General features: G+C 36.0%; 1 protein-coding gene across 3 annotated transcripts in view; it reads left to right on the plus strand.

Moving 5' to 3' along the window:
- cdh23 (cadherin-related 23) overlaps nucleotides 1–10,556 on the plus strand; it is a 292,980-nt gene that overhangs the window by 242,972 nt on the left and 39,452 nt on the right. For 2 of the 3 annotated variants that reach the window (XM_048204503.1, XM_048204505.1), the window contains 10 exons: nucleotides 1,371–1,431; nucleotides 1,877–2,022; nucleotides 3,966–4,101; nucleotides 5,482–5,870; nucleotides 7,072–7,173; nucleotides 7,403–7,405; nucleotides 7,515–7,664; nucleotides 7,749–7,877; nucleotides 8,702–8,830; nucleotides 10,222–10,449. In XM_048204503.1, coding sequence (XP_048060460.1) covers nucleotides 1,371–1,431; nucleotides 1,877–2,022; nucleotides 3,966–4,101; nucleotides 5,482–5,870; nucleotides 7,072–7,173; nucleotides 7,403–7,405; nucleotides 7,515–7,664; nucleotides 7,749–7,877; nucleotides 8,702–8,830; nucleotides 10,222–10,449 — 1,473 coding nt within the window. The remainder of the gene's footprint in view (nucleotides 1–1,370; nucleotides 1,432–1,876; nucleotides 2,023–3,965; nucleotides 4,102–5,481; nucleotides 5,871–7,071; nucleotides 7,174–7,402; nucleotides 7,406–7,514; nucleotides 7,665–7,748; nucleotides 7,878–8,701; nucleotides 8,831–10,221; nucleotides 10,450–10,556) is intronic. The other variant, XM_048204504.1, reaches the window with a different exon arrangement.

Here is a 10,556-nt window from a genome sequence, read left to right on the forward strand (position 1 = left end):
TTTACATATAGTCCACAAGACAAATAAAATAGCTGAATTTCTTAAAATAACCCCGCTCAAAAGTATGTGAACCCTTGATTCTTAATACTGTGTGTGGTTACCTGATGATCTACGACTGTTTTTATGTTTTGTGATGTTTGTTCATGAGTCCCTTGTCTGTACTGAGCAGTTAAACTGAGCTCTGTTCTTCAGAAAAATCCTCCAGGTCCTGCATAATCTTTGATTTTCCAGCATCTTTTGAATATTTGAACCCTTTCCAGCAGTGACTGTATGATTTTGAGATCCATCTTTTCACACTGAGGATGACTGAGGGACTCAAACACAACTATTAAAAAAGATTCAAACATTCACTGATGCTCCAGAAGGAAACACGATGCATTAAGAGCCGGGGGGTGAAAACTTTTGGAATTTGAAGATCAAAGTAAATTGTATTTAATCTGTTTTCCGGAAAACATGCAAGTATCTTCTGTTTCTTCCGAAAGGCAGTACTAAATTAAAAATATTGATATTTAAACCAAATAAGAAAAATTTGGACATCTTCATCCTGTTCAAAAGTTTTCACCCCCAGACTCTTAATGCATCATGTTTTCTTCTGGAGCATCAGTGAATGTTTGAACCTTTTTTAATAGTTGAGTTTGAGTCCCTCAGTCATCCTCAGTGTGAAAAGATGGATCTCAAAATCATTCAGTCACTGCTGTAAAGCGTTCAAATATGCAGAAGACGCTGGAAAACTGAAGAATTTTTGGGAGCTGGAGGAATTTTCTGAAGAACAGAGCTCAGTTTAACTGTTCAGGACAAACAAGGTACTCATGAACAACCATCACAAAACATAAAAACAGTCATGGATCATCAGGTAACCACACACAGAATAAAGAATCAAGGGTTCACAAACTTTTGAGCGGGGTTATTTTAATAAATTCAGCTATTTTTTTGTCTTATGGATTATATGTAAACATCTTTTATATAAATTATCTTACTCATATATATATATATATATATATATAAATAAACTTCCAGTATAAATACACTGTTGCACTCTATACTCATCATAACACAGATAGCCCCGCCCAAACTCTATTGGTTGAGGCAATGTGTGGCCCGGGCCGTTCAATCAAAAAGATTGTATTATATTTGGTGCAAAAGAAAGTGAGTGCTAGTAAAGAAGAAATGCATACATAACTTGAGACGGCGGAAAGGAAGAGTCCAGTTGTAGTCTGAGACACGTGTGTTCAAGTATAATGTGTTGTGGTGAAATAATATTGTTTAGGTGTTTGTGGGCTTGTAGTGTGTTAAGTGTTACTTTCACTAATTGTTTAGCAGTACATGTGTTAGTACAGTTTGTGGTTACGTGTGTTTGTGTCCGTCTGCAGGTTCAGGCCACAGATGCAGATCAGGGGGAGAATGGAAGAGTACTGTACAGGATTCTCTCCGGTAACTATTCTTTTCCTGATATTGCACGTCAATGCCTTGATCAGATGCGCTCCTGCTATGTACTATACTAACTAACCAACATTATTGCACTATATAATGTAAAAAAAATACAAATAAAAAAAAGCATTTATAGAGCAATTATAAGAAAATCTTTTTAGAAAAATATTTTGAGTATTTTCAGAATGTTTATGGATAACATCTATGGTATACTGTAAACATTGCCACAATGCTATGTTAATTGTTATAAAAAATATAGATTTCCTTATTTCTTTCTTTTGGCTTTTGTGGTGAAACATGACTATACTTTACATGTTTAGACAAATAGAGACAAACCCTGCCAGGTGCATAAAATATCATTATTGTTTTCAAATTTGGGCTTCATGTGGAGTACTACGTCAGAGTTCGGCAGTATGGCTCATGTGTGTGTGATGTCTGCTCTCCATAGGAAACAATGGCCAGTTTAACGTGGACAGTCTGTCTGGGCTCATCAGCAGAGGAACTGTGGCTCTGGACAGAGAGACGCGCAGCTCTCATGTGCTGGAGGTGGAGGCCTACAACAGTGACCAGGGCAGCATGCGCAGCTCTGTCAGGGTGTGTTTGTGTGTGTGATTCTGGTAAACTCTACTTTGTGGGGACAAAATGTCATGACATTTTTGGTCCCCATGAGGAAAACATCTTATAAATCATACTGAATTATGTTTTTTGAAAAGTGCAGAAAGTTTTCTGTGAGTAGTGTGTTTAGGGGTAGGGTTAGGGGATAGAATATACAGTTTGTACAGTACAAAAATTGGTGTAGTGTAAATGCAATCTAGCCATTGTATCTGTATTCAGAGATCAACATCACACAAAACCAACGATTTTGGACCCATTTGTCTCTTTTTACCATTTTGATCACTTGTATTTTTATTTGCAACCTCCTCCACCTCCTCATTTTACGAGATTTGAAACACGTAGCCTCGCGACTGAACATGTTACATGCACAAATAATGTCTGACAAGGAACAAGAAACACTAGGGCTGTCTGAAATTGCCCCCTATACCCTTAAATAGGGCAATATTTGAGGGGACAGCCATTTGTAGTGGTGTCCGAAACCATAGTGGATGATATTAAGTGCACTCATTCACTCCCACAATGCACTGTTATAACAAGTGTCCAACTGATGTACGCTCAACGGCTAGAGAATACCCATAATGCACTGTGAGAGTCATGCGGCGAATGAATTCCTGAGTCTCGCCAGAAGATGGCGACCACGGCTAAATCATTCCTCCATCAATTTTTCGTTCCGCGCTGGTCCAATGTGGCTACAGCGTAATATCATACAGGTATAAATTCCTTTTTTAGTAATTATTACATTTTTTAATTAGGATTTATACATAGTTTCCAAGTTCAAGATAAAAATTTTCATCTTACCTACTGGAGCTGCCAGTTTGCTAAGTTTCAAATGATTATTAAACAGCAAGCACTCAGTGTCCGAATTCACTCACTCCTTTTTATGAGTGGTCTACATTAGTGGGGTATTGTAGGGAATAGTGAATGAGGGTACAGGGGGTGATTTCGAACACAGCATAGGACTACATATACACAAGGGGTAACAAGATAACACAGGGCAACAATAGAGACAGAGCACATTTAGGCCACGCCCACACTGCGGGGGAAACAATCCATCCGTCTCCATTGACTTTGTATTGCGTGAAGCTGCCTCCTTGTCATTTCTGACTTATAACAAAAAACAATGTCTAAACACTGCCATGTGACAGGGTGTACAGCAAACATGCTAAAAAACCCATAACTAAGTTTTTATAAGCTACCGAACCGTAAAAACCAGCCTTTAATGAGACAACAGTGGATACAGGCAATAAGACGTGAAGTATCAGCAGGAAGAATGGGTCAATTTTGGGATCCTGACACTCAGTATGCCTACGTGTGCAGTAAACATATTGTCAATGGTAAGTGAAATATATTTATATATTAAGTCAGTTTTATATGTTATATTTCCTGTCTGTGATTACGTTCCCCTCCAGTGGGCGTAGTTCTCAAGGGTTTTTTTTAGCTTGTTTGCTGTACACCTTGTCACATAGCAACTTTTAGACATTGTTCTGTTTTTTGTTATAAGACAAGGAGGCAGCTTCACACAATACACACCCGGTGGGTGTGGTTTTTAGATTATGATGCGTGTCGCTCTGTATCTATTAACAGTAATCGACAAGAAATATAACTACAAACATGACACTCAGGAAAGGAAGTAACTTTAAAGTCTAAACACAACACAGGGAACACGTAACATGGACATAACAAATATTTTCTACAAAAAAATGATATATAAGTTGACCAAAACATATTCCTGAAGTCATCCTGAAGCTTTCAAAGAGACAACACACAATAAAGATTGTTTTATATGGATTTATTGGTATTTATTCTTGCTATAAATGTCATGTTTATTTCTAGAATTAAAGGAAGTATTGAATATAATGTATATGCGTGTGTAGCAGTATATGTTTGTTGTAAATCAGACTGATTGTGAGTTTGTGCTGTAGGTGATTGTGTACGTAGAGGACGTCAATGATGAGTCTCCAGTCTTCACTCAGTCGCAGTACAATCGTCTGGGGCTCAGAGAGACCGCTGGGATTGGTACATCTGTGGTAGTGGTCCGAGCTACAGACCCTGACACAGGTACACAAATAACTCAAACACACTATGCATGCATTTCCTCTCTTCTTGCCCTTTGTAAATGTAGCTTTCTGTGTGTGTGGACCACACTAGCTCACTGAGGAGACAAATTTGTCTTTTACAGAAAAAGTATAGGAACATCTACGATCGCTAATATTGTGTATTCTTAACACTTCTCCTTTATTATTTTTATACTGTTTGACTACCGCAGCTAAGTGTGTGTCATACACTTAACATGGCTCAAGCTGTGTTGGATTTTTCCATTAGTTCTTAATGCCAAAACAATACCACAACATTTCTGTTGCACTTCTGCTTGTGTCCGTTACTGCTTCCCTGATTCACTTCCTCATGGAGGATGTCCAGCGTGGCATAGGCTGGACAGACGTCTTCCCATCTGCATCTTTATAGGTCTACGGCTCAGAGTGCAGTGTGCTGAAGTTCGGACCTGTAGATACTGTAGATAAATTGATGAACTGCAATCAAGCTGCGTTTTGAAAAAGTATTCAGCTTCATTACCAAGCTAGTAACCAAATGTAACTACCTTGGATGACTAAGAGTGCCACTTGAAAATATAATAAATTATCAATGTAGTGATTATAAAAAAATGTAAAAAATAAATAACTTTTCAAATTGATGTTTAATAAAATACAGTTAAATGTAACAATAAATAATATGTTTATTAAATGTATTAATTTTTTAATGTAACTTTTTTACGTGTGACAACATACATTAATTAAATAAACAGTTTTTAATTTGTCTATTGTTAATTTAAAAGTGATTTATCTATTTACATTTTTAATTGATGAGAATGTATTCCTTTTTTATTTTTTTAATTGGCACACCATAGAAATTAACAGTGGGTATTAATCAAAAACATAGATTTAATGTCATTTTTATTATTTAATAAAACTAAATTTATTTAAAATACAATTCAAAAATTTGAGGTTTTTATAAAAACATTTTATAAAGAAGTCTCTTATGCTCACTAATGCTCAGTAAAAACAACAGGAATATTTTGAAATATTATTAAATTTTAAAATAGCTGTTTTCAATTTGGATATATTATAAAATATAATTTATTCCTGTGATGGCAAAGCTGAATTTTCAGCATCATTACTCCAGTCTTCAGTGTCACATGATCCTTCAGAAATCATTCAAATATGCTGAAACATTTCTTATTATTATCAAAGTTGAAAGCTGTTTTTGCTTAATATTTTTGTGTAATTTCTTTCAGGATTCTTTGATAAATTGAAACATCAAAAGAACAGAATTTATTTAAAATAGAAATCTTTTGTAACAATATAATTGTTTTTCTGTTGCTTTTGATCAATTTAATGCATCCTTGCTGAATAAAAGTATTCTTGTTGAACTTTTGTTTTTTAGGGGATGGGGGTGCTGTGGCATACGCTCTGGTCTCTGGTTCTGACCGTAAATTTGAAGTCGATATGAGTACGGGTCTAGTAACCACTGTGGATTACTTGGACTATGAGACCAAAACCAGCTATTTAATGAACGTCTCAGCCACAGATCAGTCACCGCCTTTCCACCGCGGCTACTGCACCGTTTACGTCACTTTACTCAACGAACTGGACGAAGCCGTGGCCTTTCTATCAGCCGGTTACGAGGCATCACTGAGGGAGAACATCGCCACAGGAACGGAGGTAGTCCAGGTTAAGGCACAGTCGGCCGATAACCTGAACCAGCTGACGTACCGCTTTGACCCCGACACCTCACCTGCTGCTCTGGCGCTCTTTAAGATTGACAGCATCACGGTGAGGAAACTCGATACAACTGAATAGATGGTTCTGGTTTGAGAGTATCACTACTGAGTTTGGCAATTATATGATGTGAACTGTCACACCAAGAGCGATGTGACAAAGTGATGCAAACACAACTCAAAAAGAATAACATTGTATGTGTCACAAATGACTCAGAAAGCATGCAGCTTCAGCTGTTTTCTGGCATAGCTAGCAATACAAATATAGTACTCTCAGATCCCTATAACACATTCATTGTGCTTAAAGTTCTTTCAAAAATGAAAATTCTGTCATCATTTACTCAAACCTGTATGAATTCTTTTCTTCTTCTGAACACAAAAGAAAATATTTTGAAGAATGTGGGTAACTGAACAGTTTCTGGTCCCCATTGACTTCCATTTTATATATTTTTCAAACTATTGAAGTCAATGAGGACCATAAACTGTTTGGTTACCCACATTCTTAAAAATATCATCTTTTGTCATTCAGGTTTAGAACACATTGAGGGCGAGTAAATGATTTTTTTTTTAATTATTATTATTTTTGGGTGAACTATCCCTTTAAATCCATCCAATTCAATTTCCCCTCTCAAAATCAGTGCAGAAAATGTGGAAAAACACCTATCACTAAAACAAAGGATATTTTTTCTCTCGCCTGGAATTGAAGAATGAAATTGAAACATGCAATGTCTTTATGGAATGCATCACCTTAAAGCTCAAATCTTATTGGTCGGTGAGTTTTCTTGCATGGTGAACAAAAAAATCAAGCTAGACAGTGAGGGAAAAAATGTCAATTTCTTCATGCAATGGAATGAGCTTCATTTTACAGCTTGAAGCCTCCTTAGATGTGAAATGTCCATATTTCCTTCCCCTTGTGTGTTTAGAATAATTTTTTGGCTCATTTGTTTATAATTTCAGCTAACACTATAAGTATAATAATAATCTCAGGTCCATTTAACACATTGATTGTGCTTAAATCCATCCAATTTAGATCAATTTAGTCATGTGACACACATGACACTAAATCTTTAATCTTTTATTGGTCAAGCTAGACAGTAGCGAAAATTGACAAAATAGGTTTATTTTACCAGCTTTGAATCTGACTGGACTGTCTCACTTTGGTCAAAATGATTCTAATTTAATTCAGTCTAAAAAGATTTTGTTAATTTCTCTACCTGGATTATGTCAAATAATAAAGGATTGTGTGTGCTCTACAGGGCCGTATTTCTGTGACGGGACTGTTGGACAGAGAGCAGGGGGATTCATACACTCTCACTGTTGTGGCCGATGACGGAGGACCCAAGAGAGACTCCACTGTGGTAATGAGTTCCTCCCTGATCTGTTCAATCTGTAGGTCAAACTCAATATGGCCGTGTTTGTTAAAGTAAATTTGAAATGCATGACTAAAAACAGGATTATATCCAGCAGCTAGAGTGATAGTGATGTGAAATGTATATGACAGTATGATTTTGATATACCATATAAACATCTGATTTAACCTGTTGTATTCTCTTTTTTCCTGATTTCTTTCTTGATGCACATTTGTAGAAGGTAAATGAGTGATTCTTTGTCATCGAATCATTCTTAATGCAACAAATGTTAATATTCTGTCAAAAAAAATTGTAACATCTCATGTTCCACTGCTTTGTACTTTTGACAGGTGTCAATCACGATTCTCGACGAGAATGACAACAGCCCAGAGTTTGACATCACTTCAGATTTGTCGGTGTCTATTCCAGAGGACACACCCATTGGGCAGAGAGTTGCAGTCGTGTTGGCGCGGGACAAAGACGCTGGAAGAAACGGACTGGTGAGGGAGATATACTCAAAACACTGTGAAATGGGTTGTCAATCATTTGTAACCCCGCCTCCATCACCCTCTTGTTTCTTTTAGGTTAATTTCACCTTGATCGCGGGGAACATGCAGGACGTGTTTAAGATCAACACAGCCAATAACACGTATGGAGAGGTTTATTTGAATGCCCGTCTGGACCGTGAAGCCGTGGACCGTTACCTGCTAAAAGTGAGAGAGACACTGGCTCTGTACCAAACTGTAGTGACTTCCTAGATATCATTTTATATCATACACATGCTCCCTACACTATATAGTGGTTTCAAAAGGCATGTTATATTAGAAAATAATAAGTTTCAGTAGGGATCAGTAGGATTTTCTTTAAAGAAATTAATAATTTTATTCAGCAAGGATCCATTAAATCGATCAAACGTGAAAGTAAAGACATTATCTGCTTATTTTTTTTTTTTATTTCAAATAAATGTTGCTGTTTTCATCTTTCTATTTATAAAAAGAATCCTGTATCAGAGTTTCCACAAACATATTAAGCAGCTGCAGCACTGTTTTCAACTAATAATAATAATAAGATTATTAAAAATAATAAGAAATGTTTCTTGAGCAGCAAATTAGCATATTAGAATGATTTCTGAAGGATCATGTGACACTGAAGACTGGAATAATGGCTGCTGAAAATTCAGCTTTGCCATAACAATGAAATAAAATCACATTTAAAAATATATATATATAAAAAAAAAGAAAACAGCTATTTTAAATTTTAATAGTATTTCACAATATTATAGTTTTTTTCTGTATATTTGATCAATTAAATGCAGCCTTGCTGAGCATAAGAGACTTCTTTCAATAAGTCACTTTGACTAAGAGCATGTCTGCCGAATTCCTAATAACTCCAGCAGACTGTGCCGTACATGTTTTGCGTGACTTTGTACATGTTTCCTTGTACAGTTAAGTATAGTATGTTTTGCATAATGCATTCTGAGGGATATGTGTATCTGTTTGCTGAAGTTCACATGAATACCTGTGTGTGTTTGGATCAGGTGCGGGCGACAGATAATGGTTCCCCTCCGAGGTTCACAGATGTGTCACTCACAGTGAATATTCTGGATGTAAACGATAACCCTCCCGTGCTGCAGAGCCCTCGTGGATACAACGTCAGCGTCAGTGAGGTCAGAGCCACAGAACCCTTAAACCAGTGATGCCATCAGCACCCCAGGGGATTCTGGGTGTTAATCATTCAAATGTTTGCAGGAATTATGTCAAAAGAAAGAAATGCTTTGTCACTCAACCACTCTGTCAGAGTAAAATAAAAAAAAAATAAAAATAATATTACATAATATATGATTTTTTTTTTAAACTATAAGCAAATTTTACTTATAGTTTAAAAAAAATCATATATTATGTAATATTATTTATTTATATTTCTAATTTATACTTATAATTTATTCTTATTATTAATTATATTAATTTTATTTCTTTTATATATATATATATATATATATATATACACACACACACACACACATACAAACAAATAATATATTATTTAAAACTTTTAAATATTAAAATTATATATATATATATATATATATATATATATATATATATATATATATATATATATATATATATATATGTGTGTATGTGTATATTATAAAAATATAAATTTATTATTATTATTTTTTTAAATGTATATTTAGGATTTATTTTAACTTATTATTATTAATATATTATTATTATTTTAGAAATATTTAAAGATGGGTATAGTAAGAATGTTAAAGTTTGTTAATATGAACATAGGGACTTTCACACCCGAGGAACCTTTCATAGTTCCTAGAACTATTGGCTGAAGTACCCGGATTTTGTCGTGTCCACACCGCAGCAACTAGGAACAATTTTAGTTCTAGGAACTACTTTTGGGGGAACTAAATTAGCTCCTACTTCAGAGTAGGGTCTAAACCAGCACTGTAGGAAGTATCAATGACATAAGTGTATGTTGACTGGTCAAACGAATGCCGGCACCCGGCATTTTTAAAAAGCTGTGTAAAAGAACATGGAAAACAGGGATAATGGCATTTACCTGTTGTCTGCAGGGTTGTGTTCTTTTCTCTGCCCCGATGATATGTAATACTGAAAGTTGTCATCGTCTATTAGCCCCACTTTTTGCTCTTTCGGTCACGTAAATTATGCATTTACATTCCATCTCCGTTATCACGAAACCCACGACACACAACAAACACAGCTCCGATCACGGCATCCTCCATTTACCGTTTTTTAGCATTCGTAAATGCCGCGCTTAAAGACACCACTGTCGACCGATTCAGAGTTCCTATTACCAGTGCCAATGCAAACAGGAACATGGCCTGGGGGAGAAATTAGTTCCTGGGGAACTATCCTAGTGGCTAGTTCCTATAACTATTCGGTGGGAAAGCCCCTCTTATTATATTTGAATTATTATCATTTAGATATATTTTAAGATTGTGCTAGTAATAATGTAAATGTTAGTATGACTTTTTACCAATATATAACAAAATAATACTGCATATATGTGTTGTTTTAGAATGTGGGGGGTGGTACATCAGTCCTGCGTGTCATAGCGACGGATCGTGACATCGGACCCAACGCCATGCTGTCGTACTACATCACCGGTGGGAATCAGGACCTGACCTTCAGAATGGACCGTATGACGGGAGAGATAGTGACCCGACCGTCACCCCCTGACAGAGAAAAACAGCAGCGGTACACGCTCACTGTGACTGTGGAAGATGACGGCACGCCACCTTTATCAGTAAGTGTGGGTGTGCGTTAACTGCCTGTTTTTCTTTGTAATCTTTCATCAAATTAATCTCCATCTCTAATTTATTGTTCTTTTTTCTTGACATTACCAAGGCCACA

This window comes from Megalobrama amblycephala, linkage group LG10 (assembly GCF_018812025.1).
Source record: "Megalobrama amblycephala isolate DHTTF-2021 linkage group LG10, ASM1881202v1, whole genome shotgun sequence".
Lineage (NCBI taxonomy): Eukaryota > Metazoa > Chordata > Actinopteri > Cypriniformes > Xenocyprididae > Megalobrama > Megalobrama amblycephala.